The 24,125-nt window shown below is 38.5% G+C and overlaps 1 protein-coding gene across 1 annotated transcript in view; it reads right to left on the bottom strand.

Moving 5' to 3' along the window:
• CNTN5 (contactin 5) overlaps positions 1-24,125 on the bottom strand; it is a 1,372,716-nt gene that overhangs the window by 82,604 nt on the left and 1,265,987 nt on the right. Inside the window, exons 17-18 of the mRNA XM_055272872.2 lie at positions 20,496-20,654; positions 2,046-2,195 (exon numbers count right to left, since the gene is read on the bottom strand). Of these exons, the coding sequence (XP_055128847.1) occupies positions 2,046-2,195; positions 20,496-20,654 (309 nt within the window). The remainder of the gene's footprint in view (positions 1-2,045; positions 2,196-20,495; positions 20,655-24,125) is intronic.

The following is a 24,125-nucleotide window of genomic DNA, read 5'->3' as shown; positions in this document are numbered from 1 at the left end:
TGGTCTAGGGGGTCTCCTTCTGGGGTTCCAGAGGCCTGTGGCAAGAGTGGGTTGCTCCTTGCCAGTTCAACTCACCAATTCCCCCAGAGCTGTTGGAGGCCAGCAATAAGTTCGGGTGTGCTGTAGCCCCGCGTAGGGGTCCCAACGTTTTCCCCCAATCAGCCCAGCCTCTGTGTCTTCCCTCTGTCCACTCTCAGTGCCTTCCCTGTGAAGATCTGTTAGGAGCACGCTAGTCCTCTGGGTCCTTCAATAGGAGCTCTTCCATTTGTCTGAGTCTAGTGGACCACCTTGGGATTTTTTTCTTTCTTTTCCCTCCCTCCCTCCCTTCCTCCCCTCCTCCCTTCCTCCCTTCCTCCCTTCCTCCCTTCCTCCCTCTCTCCCTCCCTCCCCTCCTCCCTTCCTCCCTTCCCCCTCTCTCTCTTCCTTCCTTCCTTCTTTCCTTCCTTCCTTCCTTCCTTCCTTCCTTCCTTCCTTCCTTCCTTCCTTCCTTCCTTCCTTCCTTCCTTGCCATAATATGTTTTAGAGAAAAAGTCAACTGTTTTAATAGTTTATTTTAATGATTATAAGCTTTGTTTCATTTGTTAGAGGTCCAAAGTCATATTTTTGGTTCAGTTCTGTAACTATAATACACAATGGACACAATTCTTAGTCTTGTATGTACATGTGTATCTGACCTATATACTGGTGTGTGTAGGGGGATATAAAGGAAAAAATTGTTCCCTTTAAAAATACGACATGTTGCGTACCAGTACCAAACACTGTTCTAGGTTTCAATATAGGACAGTGAACATATATGACAAACCTTCATTTTCAGTGCACTTTTATTTGAGACTCATATATTATCATTGAGCATAAAAACATTAGCGTTTATTATTTTTTTCTCCCTGTACCTATCCCTGATCCTCCTCTTTCTGTTGTTTTCATATTGTTCTTATCAACATTATTAATATCTGTGTTCCCCTAAGTAAGTGTGTAAACAGATACTGTCTTAATATACAACATTAGAGGGACATAAAAGACCTCAATAAGACTTTGTCCAAAGTCATAAAAAATCTACTGAGAAAATTTCTGTATTCCTTATTTCTTTATTTTTCTGCTCCTTCCAGGTGACAGGCAAGATATCTTAAAATTCAAATAGAGCTGTTAATTTCTCAGTCATTAGAAACATTTTATCAGATATGTTTTTTCTAAAAGCTGAGAATAATGTAATGTTTTCAAAGTCAAGGAGCAGATTGGGGCCAGGCGTGGTGGCTCACGCCTGTAATCCCAGCACTTTGGGAGGCTGAGGCAGGTGGATCATGAGGTCAGGAGATCGAGACCACGGTGAAACCCCGTCTCTACTAAAAATACAAAAAATTAGCCAGGAGTGGTGGCGGGTCCCTGTAGTCCCAGCTACTTGGAGAGGCTGAGGCAGGTGAATGGCGTGAACCCGGGAGGCGGAGCTTGCAGTGAGCTGAGATTGCACCACTGCACTCCAGCCTGGGCGACAGAGCAAGACTCCATCTCAGAAAAAAAAAAAAAAAAAAAGCAGATTGGTATTTATTTTACATATAAACTTCAAGAAGGCAGTAGGTCAAGGAAGGACAATGTTTACTATTTGCAAAGTGCAATTTATATGGGTTTGGTGGTGAAGGGTAGCATAAAAGAGTTCTAAGGAAGTACACTGTAATTCAAGTAAAGTATCACTGGCGAAAAAGAAGGTGAGCCGATTTATTCTGAATCTTAAGGGTACACTATATTGAATGAGTATATTATTAGAAGAATAAATGAACTGCTTCAATTTCATGGTAACCTGAAGATGAGTACAAGGATTGGGAGAAAATCGAAGCATTTAGATGACCGTATGTGTGGAAACAAGGAGAAAAAGTTCTGAGAACAAATAAAATGAAATAATTATTTTAAAGAAAATAATTTTTTGATGTTTAGGTAGATGAATCAGGACAAATTATGCTAAGGCAAGCAATGGAGCAATCATGGTTAATTCAACTCACTTTCAAGGTGATTAGAAGCATACCAAATCCAATCTGACTCTTCCAAATTTTTACCTGCTTCATTTGTGCGGATCATTCGAGATGGGGTACTTGGATCTCCTGTCCCAATAGGGTTGGCGGCCACCACTCGAAATTCATATTCCACCCAGGGATTTAGGTCCACAGCCATGGCTGACTCCATGTCCCCTGTTATGATTTCTGGGACTATAGAAAGGAAGGAAATTTCATGTCATTAGGAGGACTGGAAAAATGCTACAAATGGCAATCAAGAATATTAATACTACTGACAGAATCAGCAGGCTAATGCATATTTCCTCACCACACATGCTCATGGTGTCACCTCCAGTGTCGTTAGTAAAATGAACATCAATCTTCAGGGAGTAAGCACTTACATATGTCAACGTTTGTTGGAGTTAATTAGAACTCTTTCATTTTATCTTTACACAAAACTTGCTATTATGTACACTAATAATTATTTCATGAATCTCTCAGCCCCAGATAAGGGGCCAATTAGAACTCTAATTTAAACAGTTTTCTTTCAATTTCTAGGAAATTTCTTGAGCAGTTTGCTCTCCCAGTTCTGGCAAACATATTTAGTCACTTGGTAATTCCAAGTAGCAAATTAAGAATATATCTCTCTAATTTAAAAACACACTTTGTGATATCTGAGTAGAAACACTGAATTCTTCTTAGAGTGATTTTTGTACTATATTTAAATTTTTGTCAGGGCATAACATTGTTTGTCAATACCATTACCATTAGTGAAGTATTTTTACATGGCATACATGCTGCATTGGGGACTGCTTTTCTTGTTCATTCATCTCTGCTGTCTAGGAAATGTTTCTAAACATTTGTTACAGGAGTGAAAAGCCAGAATGTGGAGAATCTCCCTTAACAGCATGCAAAGATCCTCTGGATTTATATCAGTCTTGGATTTCTTTGTAGGCATGGCAGTAGAGCCAGGGTGGGAGTTGGGGATCTTGATTTGAGGACTCAATTCTGTTTTCACCACAGCAAGGTGGAATGAAATCGCCTTGGATTTTCCACGAAAATCTCTTCTGAAAGGTACCAAAAGAATGTTACCAAATAAGTAGCTCTGTGAAAGGTGAATGCTCAGAGCATAGGCAGTGTGAGTTGCCCCACAGATCTCACAGCACTGCAGGGCTGATGTGCTTTTTTAAAGCAGTGACATGAAGACGTGGAAAAAACAAAAAAACAAAACTCTGTTCCCTCTTGCTGCACTGGCAACTGAGCAGTACGCTTGAAGTCTAAGAGGTGGGTGGGGGAAAGGCCACGGTCAGACCACAGCTTGGTGAAATGCCAAGATATGCTTGACAAACATACAAAAGAGAAGAAGGGTTTCCCGGATAATGCTCAGCCTTCTCTAGCCCAGAACCTACACTGTATCACCAATACTTGCATTGGGAGCACCAGGACTTAACATCACTGTTTAATTTACTTATATTTATATAAGTCATCTCAAGTAACTCCAGACATCTGGACCATGCTCATCCCTTTTATTCTTTTCTTTTTTTCTGAGACGGAGTCTCGCTCTGTCGCCCAGGCTGGAGTGCAGTGGCGCAATCTTGGCTCACTGCAAGCTCCGCCTCCCGGGTTCACGCCATTCTCCTGCCTCAGCCTCCCGAGTAGCTGGGACTACAGGCGCCTGCCATTACGCCCGGCTAATTTTTTTTTTGTATTTTTAGTAGACACGGGGTTTCACCGTGTTAGCCAGGATGGTCTCGATCTCCTGACCTTGTGATCCACCCGCCTCGGCCTCCCAGAGTGCTGGGATTACAGGTGTGAGCCACTGCGCCCAGCCTCATCCCTTTTATTCTAACCTCCTGAGAATTCTGCCGATTTCCTTTTCTGCCCAGCTCATATCTCTCCCTCATTCTTGAAGTTCTTCCACTGTGACAGTTGGAATTTATGATCTGTCATTAGCAAAATCCCCTATATCCTTAATCTCCTCTCTGGGCATTCCTACAACTTTTTACTCCAATAGAAACTAAAGAAATTTTACCCTTATTAAGGGGTGAACCTCTTAAAATATCATGGAGAAAAAGAACCAGCCCTTTTTTCCTCTCTCTCCCACATCTCTAATGGATGTTTCCCATCGGCATACAAGCATGCGGGTGTTTTTCTCTGAAAAACAAAACTAAGGTCTCTTAACATTTCCTCTCCTTCCAGCCTTCACTCAGTTTCTCTGATTCTTTTGAGAGCTGTTTATGCTATTACTTACTGTCTGCAATTATTTTTCTTGCATTCTCTTTTAAACCCATGCTAGTCAGACTCTTACCTCCAGTTTTCCATCATACTGGCTTCTGTCAAGATTACCAATGAATGGTCTCTGTTACTGAAACCTTAAGGCCAGATCTCTGTTACTCATGTCACTTGAACGATCATCATCCTTTGACACAGTTGATCATCCTTTGAAACACTTTTCAAAACTTAACTTCTGTTTCTCTCCCACCTGACTATGCCTTGTCAGTCTCCACTGCTGATTTTTTTTTGTTTTCCTGATACAATTTGGCTCTACTGTTTTCCATTTTCTTACTCCATGGTGAGTTATTCAGCCTCATGGTTTTAGATACCCTCTATGCTGATAACTCTAATATTTTTAATGAACCTCTTCCATAGATTTCAGACTCATATGTTCAATGGCATATTATTAATAGACATTACTATTTGAATAGATTTCTGCGGTATTCTTCTCCGGGGAATGACAATTGCTTTCTTACAGATGTTGTATCCCCAATCTTCGGGCCATCTGGACTCCTCTCTTTCTCCCCTGTCTCACTCCAATCCATTAGAAAATTATGGCATCTATGACTTCAAACTATGTTGATATCTCCACTTATCTTGGCAGAAAAATTTCTTGGAAGAGTTGTCTATATTAATTTTTCTCCTATTGTCTCTGGAACTCATTCTTGTTAGACTTTGATGCTGATGCCTACCATTACATCAAAACTGCTATTGTCAAGGTTACCAATGACCTCCATATAGCTAAAACTAATGATCAATTCTCAGTCTTAATTTTACTTGGTATCTCGGTAGCATCTGACACAGCTCATTAGGCCCGCCCTTTTCTTTGATAGGCTTTATTCCTTTGTTTTCCATGGCATGGCATTATTTTTGTTTTCCTTTCACCTCAGTGATTGCTTTCATTCTGCCGCCTTTGGCTGGTTCTCTTCTCCACAACTTCTTACTGTTACAATGCTCCAGGGCGTTATTTTCATAATTTTTATTCTTTATTTTATACTTACTTTCTTGGAGTTGACATACAGTCTCATATTTTAAATTATTTATATGCCAATAACTTTATGCTAAACCTCTCACTTAAACACTATACTTATATACCCAAATGCCTACCTGAAATCCCATTTGGATGTCTAACAGATACATCAACTTAATGTATCTCAAATGGAACTCTTTATCTCATTCCTACCCAATCTGTTCCAGTTATGAAGGTTTCTCAGGCTTCTCCATGTCACTTAACTGGTAACTCCATTCTTAAGTTGGTTACGTCAAAAATCTTACAGTCATCCTTGAATTCTTCTTCTCTCATACTGTTTACATCCAGTTTTTCAGCAAATGCTGTTGGTTTTACCCTCTACATAGTTTCAAATTCTGACCATTTTTATGACCTCTGTCATAAAAGCATCAGTGACCTCTGTCACCAAGCTTCTGTCACATTGAAGCACCATCGTCTCTCAACCATAATAACAGCTTCCTAAATAGTTTAGTCACTCTTCACTTACCCCTCCGATAAGTCTATTTTTTAACATACCTTGAATGACTGTATTAAAACATGACTTAGAAGAGCAATCCTCCGATGTCTCATTTCTCTGAGGGTGAAAACCCAAGTACTGTATGATCTGGTCTTGCCAATATCTCTCAAAACTCATTTATCTTTCTCCCTAAAACTCATTCTGCTCCTGCCTCACTGATCTTCTAATGCTCTTGCATATCATGCTATTACTTTTGCTCTAGTTGCTCCTTATACCTGGGCTGCCACCCCCTAGATATTGGGATAGCTAAGTACATATCTCTTATAAAATTTACGCAAATATACCTTCTTGGTAAGGCAAACCCTGACCACTCTATTTCAAATTGCAGCCTTCCTGCTATGGACTAATGTGTCCTCCTGAAATTCATCTATTAAAGTCCTAACCCCTAATGTGGTTGTATTTAGTGATAGAGCTTCTAATGAAGTAATTAAGGTTAAATGGTCATAAGAGTGGGGCTGTGATCTTAGTGTCCTTATAGGATGAGACACCAGAGCTCTCTCTCTCTCTCTCTCTCTGTGTGTGTGTGTGTGTGTGCGTGTGATCTATGTGAAAACACAGTGAGAAAGCAACTTGATGTTGGAACTCCCAACCTGTTGAACTGTAATAAAGTAAATTTCTGTTGTTTAATCCACTCAGTCCGTGGAATTTTGTTATAGTAGCCTGAGTTGACTAATACACTGACCCTACCATAGTACTTCTGATTCCTCTTACTCTATATAATTTATTTTCCCCCATAGTACTCATCACCTTCTAAGATACTATATAATTTACTTTCTTATTATGTTCTCTGTTTATTGTTTGTCTTTACCTGTAAGAATACAATCTTCACAAGGGCAAGGATTTATTTGGTGTTTTTCACTGATATACTGAACATGCCTAGAACACTTCCTAAAAGGTGCTCAGTAAATTTTTATTAAATGAATGAGAGTTCAAATTGCCTAGTGTGATCAGAATTGGCAATATTAATTAATTCTGCTTGAATCTTGATGTAATTATTATAAGCTTTATGTAAAATACATATAAAAATAGTCTTCCTTCCAAAGTTATGCATATTTATATCCTCTTGGTCATAACTAGAGATTTTAAAGACTCCCTTTCCAAGTCCATATCCTTTCCACCACCCTTCATTCCTCTCTTTAAAGTGAAAAAAAAAAAAAAAAAGATTTTTTGGAAATTCTAAATTCTCTGTTACTTGTAAGAGATATAAAATAATTATAAGTATTAATTGAAGGTATTATTATTTTTGGTGAAATAAAATGCGATATGAAAGAAAGTAAAAACTTTCTCTTTTTACAATTAAGATTTTGATTTGAAATGCAATATTGTTTGAATTTGAAATGCAAGATTAAGGATAATGGAGGATTTATACCAAAGTAGGTATTTTAAAAGCCTTGCAGCATCTTTTTATAAAGTTATTATTTCCGGAACTTTAGGGACAACTTGGTTCCAAAGAAAACATTTTGCATCAGAGAGAACATGACAGCAACTAAAGATATTGGAAGACCTTATATTGACTCAGGGAAAGCATCTTGTTGAAATGCCTTTCCAAGCAAAAGAATCACATCCAAGACTATTTATTTTGAGACAAGATCTCATTCGGTTGTCCAGGCTGGTCTCAGTCTCCTGGCTCTAAGTGATCCTCCCACATCAAGATGTCCCAAAGGGCTGAGATCACAAGTGTGAGCCACCCAAACCCAGCCACCAATTTAATTAATAAAATACCAAATAAATCTGTTCAGTTGAAAAATGTAACCAATAAATCTCTGCAAAACATACCCACAGATAGAAGACATATCCACTGATAGAAGAATATTTAAGAAGCATATCTGAGTTAAGTAAACAAAGACCAATGAATTCTATGATTATAGGCAATTTGATATTCCTAAGTAGACATAATCAAAAACTACGTCAGCTAATGCTCCTCAGCAGTATAAAAAAGAAGTCAGGTTTCTAAGTCAAAAGCCATTTGCTTGAGTGGAAAAGAGGTCTGCAAGTGAAGTGATCTATTTGTTATAGCTGTTTGCATACTTTTTTCAAAATAAAGACGTTATGCTCATTTACATTTTAGTCTCATTTCCAGGAGGCGGTATTTATGCGTTAATTCCAAGATGTGCTCAGCTAGAGGGTTCACGTGGAACCTCTCACTTCATTTGCCAAAAATGAGAAACTCATTATTTTTTATGCTCATTTTGGCATATTTTAAATGCTTTTCAAGTAGTAGATTATCAATTGCATTAACTGTATCAGTGAGTTTAAACTCCAGATTCCTTTTTTTTCTAATGGATATTGTTAAATTAGAGTTTATTTTGACTGAAATTAATTTAGAATCAGGCAGCAACTATGAAACCAAAAGACCCATGACCTAGTGGAGCTGGTGTGGCTCCAGAGAGACTTATTTCCCCATGATAGGCATGAAAGAAATTGTGAGAATGAGCATGGTACTAAAACCAGGAAGCATCTAAAAGAGCTCTTTTGGAGCATGCAAACCTTGTGGACAGCTCCTCATCAGGCTTGCCCTGAGGACAGCATGCCTCTGACAATAGCTGCAATTAAGGGTGCATTTTGGAGAAATGAGTTAGAAGAGGACAGATCTAGTGAGAGCCCTAGCACCATGAAGGGTAAATACAATTGATCACTTGCAGAAATTGTTTTCTGAAGGAAAACTTTTGTATAAGTACAGCACAATTGTAGGGTTTTTAGAAGTGTTGTTCTTGCTGAATTGAATTAAAAAAGAACTCTGAAAAATATCACCATCAGAAAGTGGGCAAAGGATATGAACAGACACTTCTCAAAAAAAGACGTTTATGTGGTCAACAAACATATATAAAAAAACCCACAACATCACTTATCATTAGAGAAATGCAAATCAAAACTACAATGAGATACCATCTTATGCCAGTCAGAATGGCGATTACTAAAAAGTCAAGAAAAAACAGATGTTGGTGAGGCTGTGGAGAAATAGGAACACTTTTACACTGTTGGTGGGAATGTAAATTAGCTTGACCCTTGGGGAAGACAGCGTGGTGATTCCTCAAGGATCTAGAACCAGAAATACCATTTGACCCAGCAATCCCATTACTGGGTATATACCCAAACGAATACAAATCATTCTACTATAAAGATACATGCACACATATGTTTACTGCAGCACTATTTACATTAGCAGAGACATGGAACCAACCCAAATGCCTATAAATAATAGACTGGATAAAGGAAATGTGGCACATATACACCATGGAGTATTATGTAGTCATGAAAAAAGAATGAGTTCATGTCCTTTGCCAGGACATGGATGAAACTGGAAGCCATCATCCTCAACAAACTAACACAGGAACAGAAAACCAAATTCCACATGTTCTCCCTCATAAGTGGGAACTGAAAAATGAGGACACATGGACACAGGGAGAGAAAAAACACACACTGGAGCCTGTCAGGAGATGAAGTGGGGAGAGAACATCAGGACAAACACTGAAGGCATGTGGGGCTTAAGACCTAGATGACAGGTTGATAGGCACAGCAAACCACCATGGCACACATATACCTGTGTAACAAACCTGCACATTCTGCACATGGATCCCAGAAAGTAAAATAAAAATTTAAAAATATTTCTAGCATTCAAATAATATTAGAAAGATAAAGATGCAACTTTACAGTAGGGACTTCTAAAACAAACATAAAAATAACAATTCAAATGCCTAAATCCTCCACACACATGATTATGTGTGTTTTTATATACATACATATATATGTATATAAAAATATATGTATATATAAACAAAAAGTAAAAACAGGTGAACTGAGAAAGAAAACCATAGGTGAGAATCAGAACATAAGTGTAACTAGCAAAGCATGGATGTAGCAGGTAGAAGATAGGTACTGGATTGCTATGGGCATACGATGAGTAGTAAAACACACATGTATTGCAATGTATCCACAAGGAAAACTTCTCCAAAAGTAAGTTGCATGGATAGTGTGGCAAGAGCAGATACGGAACATGGCTGTAGGCAAGAGGATGAGTTAGATGAGTGCACAACACCAGATCTGAAGGTGACGTCACTTCCTGGCTGCAGAGCCAAAGATTTAAGCTGTCACACTAAGAATAAGATTGAAGCACAGGGTTGAAGGTTATAAGAATTTTTGAGTAAATCTGCTCATGTGGTTTAAATGCGTCCTTCCTGAATTAACTACCATACCTAGAAATTCTCCAATTCTGGGGTCTTTAAAGGTATCACTGGGTTATAATAGATCCAGGAATGAGGCTGATATGAGCAATTATCTATAATACAAAATAAATATGTATATATGCATAATAAATATGTTTATAGACACTATAATGATCAAACTGAGGTCTAACTTAATGCTGGAGCCTAAATATCAAAGAAATTCTGAATTAAATTCTGCATATAGATAAAGAAATTTTCTCTTTCTGATATTACAGTGTTTCATACAAAAACTCAAATTTCCTTTGCCTACACAATAAAATGAACCACTTCACGCTCATAACATTCTGGTTGAGTTTTAAGGTTACTGCGTGCAAATATTTTAGTGATTTCTATATTTAATTTTGAAACAGGTCAATAGAGGTCATTAGACTTTAAAACAAAAACACAGTTGTTACTCAGTATGGACAGTTGCTTCTAAAGATTCTCTTCTGTAGACTTACTGTACACTTTTCAAATACCAATATGTTAAATAAGTGTCTAGTAACTATCAAGTGTGATTTTACATATCCCTGCTGGACAGCCACATCTGGAGAGGTATGGGAAGTTGTAAAATGAAAATAAAATGATTAGAGATGAAAAAATTTTTAAAATAATGCAACTATAATGCAAACATCTTGGAAGCAGGCATTAAAATGCTGTGCAGTGTAGTTTTATATTAGATTTTCTTTTTTTTATTATACTTTAAGTTCTGGGATACATATGCAGAACGTGCAGGTTTGTTACATAGGTATACACATGCCATGGTTTGCTGCACCCATCAACCCGTCATCTACATTAGGTATTTCTCCTAATGCTATTCCTCCCCTAGGACCCCACCCCCTGGCAGGCCCCAGTGTGTAGTTCTTCCCTCCCTGTGTCCATGTGTTCTCCTTGTTCAACTTCCACTTTTGAGTGAGAACATGTGCTGTTTGGTTTTCTGTTCCTGTGTTAGTTTGCTGAGAATGATGGTTTCCAGCTTCATCCATGTCCCTGCAAAGGACATGAACTCATCCTTTTTTATGGCTGCATAGTATTCCATGGCATATATGTGCCACATTTTCTTCATCCAGGCTATCATTGATGGGCATTTGGGTTGGTTCCAAGTCTTTGCTATTGTGAATAGTGCTGCAGTAAACATATGTGTTCATGTGTCTTTATAGTACAACAATTTATAATCCTCTGGATATATACCCAGTAATAGGATTTCTGGGTTAAATGATATTTCTGGTTCTATATCCTTGAGGAATTGCCACACTGTCCTCCACAAAGGTTGAACTAATTTACACTCCCACTAACAGTGTAAAAATAGACCGCTAGCAAGACTAATAAAGAAGAAAAGAGAGAAGAATCAAATAGATACAATAAAAAATGATAAAGGGGATATCACCACCGATCCCACAGAAATACAAACTACCATCAGAGAACACTATAAACACCTCTATGCAAATAAACTAGAAAATCTAGAAGAAATGGATAAATTCCTCAACACATACACCCTCCCAAGACTAAACCAGGAAGAAGTTGAATCTCTGAATAGACCAATAACAGGCTCTGAAATTGTGGCAACAATCAATAGCTTACCAACCAAAAAGAGTCCAGGACCAGATGGATTCACAGCCGAATTCTACCAGAGGTAAAAGGAAGAACTGATACCATTCCTTCTGAAACTATTCCAAACAATAGAAAAAGAGGGAATCCTCCCTAACTCATTTTATGAGGCCAGTATCATCCTGATACCAATGACGGGCAGAGACACAACGAAAAAAGAGAATTTTAGACCAATATCCCTGATGAACATTGATGCAAAAATCCTCAATAAAATATTGGCAAACCGAATCCAGCAGCACATCAAAAAGCTTATCCATCATGATCAAGTGGGCTTCATCCCTGGGATGCAAGGCTGGTTCAACATACGCAAATCAATAAATGTAATCCAGCATATAAACAGAACCAAAGACAAAAACCACATGATTATCTCAATAGATGCAGAAAAGGCCTTTGACAAAATTCAACAACCCTTCATGCTAAAAACTCTCAATAAATTAGGTATTGATGGGACGTATTTCAAAATCATAAGAGCTATCTACGACAAACCCACAGCCAATATCATACTGAATGGGCAAAAACTGGAAGCATTCCCTTTGAAAACTGGCACAAGACAGGGATGCCCTCTCTCACCACTCCTATTCAACATAGTGTTGGAAGTTCTGGCCAGAGCAATCAGGCAGGAGAAGGAAATAAAGGGTATTCAATTAGGAAAAGAGGAAGTCAAATTGTCCCTGTTTGCAGATGACATGATTGTATATCTAGAAAACCCCATTGTCTCAGCCCAAAATCTCCTTAAGCTGATAAGCAACTTAGCAAAGTCTCAGGATACAAAATCAATGTGCAAAAATCACAAGCATTCTTATACACCAATGACAGACAAACAGAGAGCCAAATCATGAGTGAACTCCCATTCACAATTGCTTCAAAGAGAATAAAATACCTAGGAATCCAACTTACAAGGGACGTGAAGGACCTCTTCAAGGAGAACTACAAACCACTGCTCAATGAAATAAAAGAGGATACAAACAAATGGAAGAACATTCCATGCTCATGGGTTGGAAGAATCAATATCGTGAAAATGGCCATACTGCCCAAGGTAATTTATAGATTCAATGCCATCCCCATCAAGCTACCAATGACTTTCTTCACAGAATTGGACAAAACTACTTTAAAGTTCATATGGAACCAAAAAAGAGCCCGCATTGCCAAGTCAATCCTAAGCCAAAAGAACAAAACTGGAGGCATCACGCTACCTGACTTCAAACTATACTACAAGGCTACAGTAACCAAAACAGCATGGTACTGGTACCAAAACAGAGATATAGATCAATGGAACAGAACAGAGCCCTCAGAAATAAGGCTGCATATCTACAACTATCTGATCTTTGACAAACCTGACAAAAACAAACAATGGGGAAAGGATTCCCTATTTAATAAATGGTGCTGGGAAAACTGGCTAGCCATATATAGAGAGCTGAAACTGGATCCCTTCCTTACACCTTATACAAAAATTAATTCAAGATGGATTAAAGACTTACATGTTAGACCTAAAAGCATAAAAACCCTAGAAGCAAACCTAGGCATTACCATTCAGGACATAGGCGTGGGCAAGGACTTCATGTCTAAAACACCAAAAGCGATGGCAACAAAAGCCAAAATTGATGAATGGGATCTAATTCAACTAAAGTGCTTCTGCACAGCAAAAGAAACTACCATCACAGTGAACAGGTGACCTACAGAATGGGAGAAAATTTTTGCAACCTACTCATCTGACAAAGGGCTCATATCCAGAATCTACAATGAACTCAAACAAATTGACAAGAAAAAAACAAACAACCCCATCAAAAAATGGGCAAAGGACATGAACAGACACTTCTCAAAAGAAGACATTTATGCAGCCAAAAAACACATGCAAAAATGCTCATCATCACTGGCCATCAGAGAAATGCAAATCAAAACCACAATGAGATACCATCTCACACCAGTTAGAATGGCCATCATTAAAAAGTCAGGAAACAACAGGTGCTGGAGAGGATGTGGAGAAATAGGAACACTTTTACACTGTTGGTGGGACTGTAAACTAGTTCAACCATTGTGGAAGTCAGTGTGGCAATCTCGAACTAGAAATACCATTTGACCTAGCCATCCCATGACTGGGTATATACCCAAAGGACTATAAATCATGCTGCTATAAAGACACATGCACACGTATGTTTATTGTGGCACTATTCACAATAGCAAAGACTTGGAACCAACCCAAATGTCCAACAGCGGTAGACTGGATTAAGAAAATGTGGCACATATACACCATGGAATACTATGCATCCATAAAAAATGATGAGTTCATGTCCTTTGTAGGGACATGGATGAAACTGGAAATCATCATTCTCAGTAAACTATCGCAAGGACAAAAAGCCAAACACTGCGTGTTCTCACTCATAGGTGGGAATTGAACAATGAGAACACATGGACACAGGAAGGGGAACATCACACACTGGGGACTGTTGTGGGGTGGGGGGAGGGGGGAGAGATAGCATTAGGAGATACACCTAATGCTAAATGACGAGTTAATGGGTGCAGCACACCAACATGGCACATGGATACATATGTAACAAACCTGCACATTGGGCACATGTACCCTAAAAGTTAAAGTACAATAAAAAAAAATAAAAAAAGAGAATTTTAAAAGAAAAACATAAAATAGAATGGAGTTTTGAATTTTTGTAATTAAAAAATTATATAAGAATTTATGCATATTATAAAAGACTTGGAAATTAGGAGAAAAACCATCAATAGTCCCAAGACCTTAATCACAATCACTTTTATTATTTGGTGTGTTTTCTTTCTTATATTAAAATGCATTTAAAAACAAACAAACAAAATGTTCCTATTTCTTCACATCCGCTCCAGCATCTATTGTTTCCTGACTTGTTAATGACGTCATTCTAACTGGCATGAGTTGGTTTTGTGGTTTTTATTTAAATTTCCCTAATGACCAGTGATGATGAGCTTTTTTTCATACGTTTGTTGGCTGCATAAATGTCTTCTTTTGGAGAAGTGTCTGTTCATATCCTTTGCCCACTTTAATGGGGTTGTTTTTTCTTGTAAATTTGTTTAAGTTCTTTATAGATTCTGGATATTAGCCCTTTGTCAGATGGATATATTGAAAAATTTTCTCCCATTCTGTAGGGGCTATTCACTATCATGATAGTTTCTTTCACTGTGCCGAAGATCTTTAGTTTAATTAGATCCCATTTGTCCATTTTGGCTTTTGTTGCCATTGCTTTTGGTGTTTTAGACATGAAGTCCTTGCCCATGCTTATGTCCTGAATGGTATTGCCTAGGTTTTCTTCTAGGGTTTTTATGGTTTTAGGTCTAACATGTAAGTCTTTAATCCATCTTGAATTAATTTTTGTATAAGGTGTAAGGAAGGGATCCAGTTTCAGCTTTCTACATATGGCTAGCCAGTTTTCCCAGCACCTTTTATTAAATAGGGACTCCTTTCCCCATTGCTTGTTTTTGTCAGGTTTGTCAATGATCAGATAGTTGTAGATATGAGGCCTTATTTCTGAGGGCTCTGTTCTGTTCCATTGATCTATATCTCTGTTTTGGTACCAGTACCATGCTGTTTTGGTTACTGTAGCCTTGTAGTATAGTTTGAAGTCAGGTAGCATGATGCCTCCAGTTTTGTTCTTTTGGCTTAGGATTGACTTGGCAATGCGGGCTCTTTTTTGGTTCCATATGAACTTTAAAGTAGTTTTGTCCAATTCTGTGAAGAAAGTCATTGGTAGCTTGATGGGGATGGCATTGAATCTATAAATTACCTTGGGCAGTATGGCCATTTTCACGATATTGATTCTTCCAACCCATGAGCATGGAAGGTTCTTCCATTTGTTTGTATCCTCTTTTGTTTCACGGAGCAGTGGTTTGTAGTTCTCTTTGAAGAGGTCCTTCACATCCCTTGTAAGTGCTATTCCTAGGTATTTTATTCTATTTGTGGCAATTGTGAATGGGAGTTCACTCATGATTTGGGTCTCTGTTTGTCTATTATTGGTATATATGAATGCTTGTAATTTTTGCCCATTGATTTTTGTATCCTGAGACTTTGCTGAAGTTGCCTATCAGCTTAAAGAGGTTTTGGGCTGACAATGGGGTTTTCTAGATATACAATCATGTCATGTGCAAAGAGAGACAATTTTACTTCCTGTCTTCCTATTTGAATACCCTTTATTTCTTTCTCTTGCCTGATTGCCCTGGCCAAAACTTCCGAAACTATTTTTAATAGAAATGGTGTTGGAGGGAATCCTTGTCTTGTGCCAGTTTTCAAAGGGGATGCTTCCAGTTTTTGTCCATTTAGTATATTAGCTGTGTGTTTATCCTAAATAACTCTTACTATTTTGAGATATGTTCCGTCAGTACCTATTTTATTGAGAGTTTTTAGCATGAAGCGTTGTTGAATTTTATTAAAGTCCTTTTCTGCATCTATTGAGATAATCATGTGGTTTTTGTTATTGATTCGGTTTATGTGATGGATTATGTTTATTGGTCTGCATGTGTTGGGCCAGCCTTGAATCCCAGGGATGAAGCTGACTTGATCATTTTGGATAAGCTTTTTGATGTGCTGCTGGATTTGATTTGCCAGTATTTTATTGGGGATTCTCCCACGGATATTCATCAGGGATATTGGCCTGAAATTTTCTTTTTTTGTTGTGCCTCTGTCAGGTTTTGTTATCAGGATGATGTTGGCCTCATAAAATGAGTTAGGGAGGAGTCAGTCTTTCTCTAATGTTTGGAATAGTTTCAGAAGGAATGGTACCAGCTCCTCTTTGTACCTCTGGTAGAAATAGGCTGTGAATCTGTCTGGTCCTGGGCTTCTTTTGGTTGGTAGGCTATTAATTACTTCCTCAGTTTCAGAACTTGTTATTGGTTTATTCAGGGATTCAAGTTCTTCTTGGTTTATTCTTCAGAGGGTATAGGTGTCCTGGAGTTTATCCATTTCTTCTAGATTTTCTAGTTTATTTGCATAGAGGTGTTGACACTATTCTCTGAGGGTAGTTTGTATTTCTGTGGGATCAGTGGTGATATCCCCTTTATCATTTTTTATTGTGTCTATTTGATTCTTCTCTCTCCTCTTCTTTATTAGTCTGGCTAATGGTCTATCTATTTTGTTGATCTTTTCAAAACACCAGCTCCTGGATTCACTGATTTTTTTTGAAGAGTTTTTGTTTCTCTATCTCCTTCGTTTCTATTGTGGTCTTGGTTATTTCTTGTCTTCTGCTAGCTTTTGAATTTGTTTGCTCTGGCTTCTCTAGTTCTTTTAATTGTGATTTTAGGGTGTTTATTTTAGATCTTTCCCACTTTCTCCGGTGGGCATTTAGTACTATAAATTTCCTTCTAAACACTGCATTAGCTGTGTCCCAGAGGTTCTAGTATGTTGTCTCTTTGTTCTCATTTATTTCAAAGAATTTATTTATTTCTGCCTTAATTTCATTATTTACCCAGTAGTCATTCAGGAGCAGGTTTTTCAGTTTCCATGTAGTCGTGTGGTTTCCAGTGAGTTTCTCAATCCTGAGTTCTAGTTTGATTGCACTATGGTGTGAGAGACTGTTTGTTACTACTTCCATTATTTTGCATTTGTTGAGGAGTGTTTTACTTCCAATTATGTGGTCAATTTTAGAATAAGTGCGATGTGATGCTGAGAAAAATGTATATTTGTTGATTTGGGGTGGAGAGTTCTGTAGATGTTTATTAAGTCTGCTTGGTCCAGAGCTGAGTTCAAGTCCTGAATATCCTTGTTAATTTTCTGTCTTGTTCCTCTGTCTAATATTGATAGTGGGGTGTTAAAGTCTCCCACTATTATTGTGTGGGAGTCTAAGTCTCTTTGTAGGTCTCTAAGGACTTGCTTTATGAATCTGGATGCTCCTGTATTGGATGCATATATATTTAGTATAGTTAGCTCTTCTTTTTGCATTGATCCCTTTACCATTATGTAATACCCTTCTTTGTCTTTTTTGATCTTTGTTGGTTTAAAGTCTGTTTTATCAGATACTAGGATTGCAACCCCTGCTTTTTTTTGCTTTTCATTTGCTTGGTAAATCTTTCTCCATCCCTTTATTTTGAGCCTATGTGTGCCTTTGCACGTGAGATGGGTCTCCTGAATACAGCACACTGATGGGTCTTGACCCTATCCAATTTGCCAGTCTGTGTCTTTTAATTGGGGCATTTAGTCTGTTTATATTTAAGGTTAATATTGTTATGTGTGAATTTGATCCTGTCATTATGATGCTAGCTGGTTATTTTGTCTGTTAGTTTTTTCAGTTTCTTCATAGTGTAGATGGTGTTTACAATTTGGTATGTTTTTGCAGTGGCTGTATTGGTTTTTCCTTTCCATATTGAGTGCTTCCTTCAGGATCTCTTGTAAGGCAGGCCTGGTGGTGACAACATCTCTCAGCATTTGCTTTTCTGTACAGGATTTTATTTCTCCTTCGCTTATAAAGCTTAGTTTGGCTGGATATGAAATACTGGGTTGAAAATTCTTTCTTTAATAATGTTGAATATTGGCCTCCACTCTCTTGTGGCTTGTAGGGTTTCTGCAGAGAGATCCACTGGTAGACTGATGGGATTCTCTTTGTGGGTTACCCGACCTTTCTCTCTGGCTGCCCATTCCTTCATTTCAATCTTGGTGAATCTGATGATTATGTGTCTTGGGGTTTCTCTTCTCGAGGAGCATCTTTGTGGTGTTCTATTTCCTGAATTTGAATGTTGGCCTGTCTTGCTAGGTTGGGGAAGTTCTCCTGGGTAATATCCTGAGGAGTGTTTTACAACTTGGTTTCCTTCTCCCTGTCACTTTCAGGTACACCAATCAAATATATGTTTGGTCTTTTCACATAGTCCCATATTTGTTGGAGGCTTTGTTCGTTCCTTTTCATTTGTCATATTCATTCTCCGTCCAGTTTTGTTCCCTTGCTGGCGAGGAGTTGTGATCCTTTGGAGGAGAAGAGGCATTCTGGTTTTTGGAATTCAGCCTTTTTGTGCTGTTTTTTTCTTCATCTTCATGGATTTATCTATCTTTGGTCTTTGATGTTGGTGACCTTTGGATGGGGTTTCTGTGGACGTCCTTTTTGTTAATGTTGATGGTATTCCTTTCTGTTTGTTGGTTTTCCTTCTAACAGTCAGGTCTCTCTGCTGCAGGTCTGCTGGAATTTGCTGGAGGTCCACTCCAGACCCAGTTTGCCTGGGTATCACCAGCAGAGGGTGCAGGGCAGCAAAGATTGCTGCCTGTTTCTTCCTCTGGAAGTTTAGTCCCAGAGGGGCACCCACCAGATTCCAGCCAGAGCTCTCCTTTATGAGGTGTCAGTCACAACTCCCTGCTGGGAGTTGTGTCTCAGTCCGGAGGCATGGGGGTCAGGGACCCACTTGAGGAGGCGGTCTGTCCCTTAGCAGAGCTCGAGCACTGTGCTGAAAGATCTGCTGCTCTCTTCAGAGCTGGCAGCAGAACACTTAAATCTGATGAAGCTGCGCCCACAACTGCCCCTTCTCTCTGGTGCTCTGTCCCAGGAAGATGGGAGTTTTATCTATAAGCCCCTAATTGGGGCTGTTGCCTTTCTTTCAGAGATGCCCCGCCCAGAGAGGAGGAATCTAGAGAGGGAGTCTGCCTATAGCAGCTTTGCTGAGCTGCAGTGGGCTCTGCTCATTGCAAACTTCCAGGTGGCTTTGTTTACACTGTGAGGGTAAACCACCTACTTAATCCTCAGTAATGGTGGACACCCCTCCCCCTGACCAAGCTCAGGCATCCCAGGTCAACTTCAGACTGTTGAGAATTTCAAGCCAGTGGATCTTATAGCTTGCTGGGCTCCATGGGGGTGGGATCTGCTGAGCTAGACCACTTGGCTCCCTGGCATCAGCCCCCCTTTCTAGGGGAGCGAATGATTCTGTCTCACTGGCATTCCAGTTGCCACTGGGGTATGAAAAAAACACTCCTGCAGCTAGCTCAATGTCTGCCCAAATGGCTGCTCAGTTTTCTGCTTGAAACCCAGGGCCCTAGTGCCAAAGGCACCTGAGGGAATTTTCTGGTCTGTGGGTTGTGAAGACTCTGGGAAAAGTGTAGTATCTGGGCTGGTGTGTACTGTTCCTCATGGCACAGTCCCTTACGGCTTCCCTTGGCTAGGGGAGGGAGTTCTCTGACCCCTTATGCTTCCTGGGTGAGGCAACGCCCCAACCTGCTTCAGCTTGCCTCCGTGGGCTGCACCCACTGTCTAACCAGTCCTAGTGAGATGAGCTTAGTACCTCAGTTGGAAAGGCAGAAATCACCCACCTTCTGCATTGATCTCATTGGGAGCTGCAGACCAGAGCTGTTCTTATTCAGCCATCTTTCCAGCCACTAGATTTTCTTTTTATAAATAAAACAGATGTATGACTAAAAAGGAGTAGCACAAGGAACTGAGCTAATGAAACTGATCTATATCCTGATTGTCTCAGTTGTTACTTGAGTCTACATAATAAAATTTCGTAGAATCTCATATAAGTATACACTAAAACAATTGCATATCAAAACTAGTGAGATCCTAGTAAGATCTGAAGCTTAGTTAACATCAATTCACCAACATCATCTCCTGATTTGGTAATCGTACTATGGTTATGTAAGATTTTATCATGGCAGGAAGCTGGGGAATGGGTCCACAGGAACTCTGTACTATTTTTGCAACTTCTTTGTGAGTTTAAGGTTATTTTAACAAACAAATAAGCCAACATGATATAGTCCCTCTTTGCGAACTGAAAAGAGGAAAGCAAGGTACCTTGCTCTTCTCAGGTTCATAAAAAGAAGCAAAGAGTTGTCAATATTGTAATAAATAAAAAAGAGATTTCAGAATCCAAAAAAGATCCTAGTAAGACCTTAGCCAAATATAGCTTATGAGATAGAAGGCCACTCTGGTTATATCTGATGTTGCTTTAGTGCCTCTTACCTGTCTTTACTGTTTGCCAGCCCAGGGAAAATGGGCTACGAGCTTGAAGGTTGTAGGAGGAGATTGGGCTGTGGTTGTCAGCTGCTGGGCTCCAGGACAGTGTGGCTGTACTTTCGGTGATTTCCTCAACAATTACTATCCCAGGTGGGCCTGGGGGACCTATAGGTCAAAGGCAATGGATAAAGTTACACACAAATTATTATCGGGAGCCATGAGAAATTATATTTCCAATATGCAGCACATCAAACTATGTAGTCATCTTAATGAAATATGAATTTAGTAATTAAAATTGACAAAAAAAGTCATGGATGCAAGTTGGAGTCTAGGATTTCTGGGGGAAACTTAATTGTAGATTTGATTTCTTTCTGATACTTTGTGCCCAGAGGCATTTACCAATTAGCATTATATTTTATAGAAAAAGAAAAAAATAATGAGAAACAAACACAAACGTGTGAATGCCAGTATCAAATGCAGCTGCTGAAATCAATCAGTTTACAGAGGCAGCAACAGAAAATGATAGGCAATGCTATCAGAGACAAAAGAAAACTCATCCTTACTAAAATATTACAAGTGGATAGAGCTAATGTTCATGTTCAGAGAACATACAGTGTACAAGCCCTGTGATGTGTACTATCAAGTACATATAGCTTAGACTCTTAACAAGGGAGATACAAAAGGTTCTGAAATAATGATAGTATAGACAAGGTGAGGACATATGCCAGACATGAGACATACATAAAGTTCTGTAGGGAGTTCAAAGGAGACTGTGATCTATGATTAGCTTCCTTTTTTTCTTGGTAGGAGTGGGGAGGTAGTGAATAAAAGAGGATTAATTCCCTTTTGATTATGAAACATTGCTATAGAATAGTATTGGCTAATCTGTGTGCATATGGACTTCATCTTTAAGAACCAATTGTAATCAGATTTGAGGAGAAATGTGCCATTGTGTTTTTATTTCTAGCAGTGATTTTGAATAGTATTTTTAAAATGCACAAGTATTTATATTTTAGTGGCTACAAAGCAATGCCAGTTCTTCCATTCCACAGTATGGGCAATTAAAGTCACAATAATGCTGTATTTTGAATTTCAAAAACTTAAGTATTTTAAGTATTTTCTGAGTTGGTCTTTATGTAGCAAGTGCTATCTGGATTTGTTGATTAAGAGACATGAGCTAAACGCTAAGAAATAGTTGCATGCTGAACAGATGGAGGAGTTGGTGAAGACTTTTGAATAGAGAATATCAACAATACAGGTTCAGTAAGATGGAGAAAAAGTTTAAAAGCCTCATTGGGGCAAATGACATTTTTAGAAAATAAGGAATGAACTTTTTTTTTTTTCCCAAGGCCGAGAAGAACCACCAGCAGATGCAAGAGACTAAAGATATAGAAGATAGAGACTATTCTATCAGGAAGGTGACTGAAAGTTGGGATTGTGGGCAAAGGTCTAGGGGGCAACCCTGAGAAGAAATGACAATTTTTTCCTCTAAGATAAATGAAGGAAGAAACAGCAAAGTAATTAAAGTTTTCGAGATGGTAAGGGGAAAAGTTGAGAGAGCTCATTTTGGAAGGTACTCATTTTTTAAACTTAAGAATATAAGACTGTCTACAAAAGTTAGGGTGATTGGGGGAAATTAGACTGGGGGCTGGAGGATAACAGGAAAGTTTTGGAATAGCACATGATAAAAGTGGAAGGATGCAATGAAGAGAAAATACAAAGATTCTAGAATAGTACTATAGTTGAAGTTTGATTAGATGGCATCATTTTGAAGTGAAACTGACCAATTCAGTAAAGATAGGAAAGTCAGGACCAAGACCAGGAAAGCAGTCAGTAGGGTCCATTCAGGATTGGGAGTTTGTAATTCTGATATGGTTTATCATCAAATATGACAATGCTGTGGTAACCGTGGAGTCAAGTCAGATGAAGCCAAAATGGGGCTGACAGGCTAGAATAAAAAAAGAGTCAAGGAGACTGGATTGTTTTGGGGGGAAAAATATAAGAGTAGGAATTGTGTTACAAGAGAAAATTGACAGATTTGTGATTTTAGAGGTAGGGTGGTTTGAGTAAGAAGTTGGTTTTCGTTTATCTAAAGCAAAGTTGAGAATGTTATTACAGGGTTTGTAAGGTCTAGGATTTATGAAAAAATATGTCTATTGCATCGCCCAATTATCAATTTGAAGCCACTAAAATAGCGACTAACGATAGGGTAAAGAAAATAAATGAGATCCAGGTGTTGAAGAAGATGTCTAACAAGTTTTTAGACTGTGGTGACAGGAATGCGGAGGAGCATCTACAATACATTATAATGATAAAATAGTGAGAAGAATATTAACTATAATAATACTGATAGCTGTGAAATTCTCACTGTGTTATACTGTATTAAGGTGCTTACTAAGTGTTTGCAAACATTAAATTGTTCATTTACTTCTTCGTCACTGTGAGGTGGGCATTGTTATCCCCATTTCATAGAGGAGGTAATGGAATATCAAAGAGATTACTTAGTTAATAAATAATAATAAAATATTTAGTCAATAACCTTATTATATGTTAAGTTTTATGGTAGGCACTGGGTATCAGAGAGTTCATTCTAATGAGAAGTTATTTGCTCAAATCACTGTGCTAGGGAACAGCACAGCTGAGATTTAAATTTGGATGTGATTGTAAATCCTAATTTGTGGAAGGAAGCAAGGAGTACAGAGACCTTTACTTTTCACTGTTAATTTAGAAAGTATCTTCAACCGAAGAAAGAAAGAGAAAAAGTATGTGTTAGGGAACACATACAAGCCACACTTTATGTGGTAGAGATAGAGATGGCATTTGAAGAAAGCATTAATCACTTTGAGTCTGCCTATGTATAAGGTGGCCACTATCACTTCCTTTACTCCCTGAACATGCAAGCCATTCTGCCATTGAACGGTGGAGCCAATTTTTTCACCTCCTTAAATCTGAGCTGGCCTGTGACTGTTTGACCCAGTAGACAATGGTAGAAATGACCGTGTCTGAATTTTGAGTGGAGGTTAAGCTTTGCATCTTTACCACAGGTTTCCTGGAATGCTTTTTATAGGAAAAGACAGTTGTCAGTCCAATTACATGGAAATTGCCATTCTGTGAAGAAGTCCAAGTTAGCCATTTAGAGAGGTCTATGGAGAGAGAGATCCAACTTGCATCCAGCTATTCTAGCCATCCAAGCCCAGGCACCAGACATGTCAGTGAAGAAGTCTTCAGATCAGACCTCATTAGGGAAAGAACAGTCTCTTCAATAAATGATTCTGGAAAAATTGGATGTCCACATGCAGAAGAATGAAACTAGACTTCCCACCCCTCACCTCATACAAAAATCAATTCAAAATGGATCAAAGAGCTAACTATAAGACCAGAAACAATAAAACTACTAGAAAAAAATATAGAGGAGGTGCTTCAGGACCTTGGTTTTGGAAAAGATTTTATGAATAAGATCTCAAAAGCGCAGGCAACAGAAGCAAAAATAAACAAATAGGATTATACCAAACTAAAAAGTTCCTCACAGCAAATGAAATAATCAACAGAATGAAAGGACAACTCGCAGAATGGAAGAAAATATTTGCAGACTATTCACATAAAGGGGATTAATATCCAGCATGTATGAGGAACTCA

The sequence above is a fragment of the Symphalangus syndactylus genome, chromosome 3, assembly GCF_028878055.3.
Source record: "Symphalangus syndactylus isolate Jambi chromosome 3, NHGRI_mSymSyn1-v2.1_pri, whole genome shotgun sequence".
NCBI classification, from domain to species: Eukaryota; Metazoa; Chordata; class Mammalia; order Primates; family Hylobatidae; genus Symphalangus; species Symphalangus syndactylus.
This window is presented reverse-complemented; position numbering and strand designations above follow the sequence as displayed.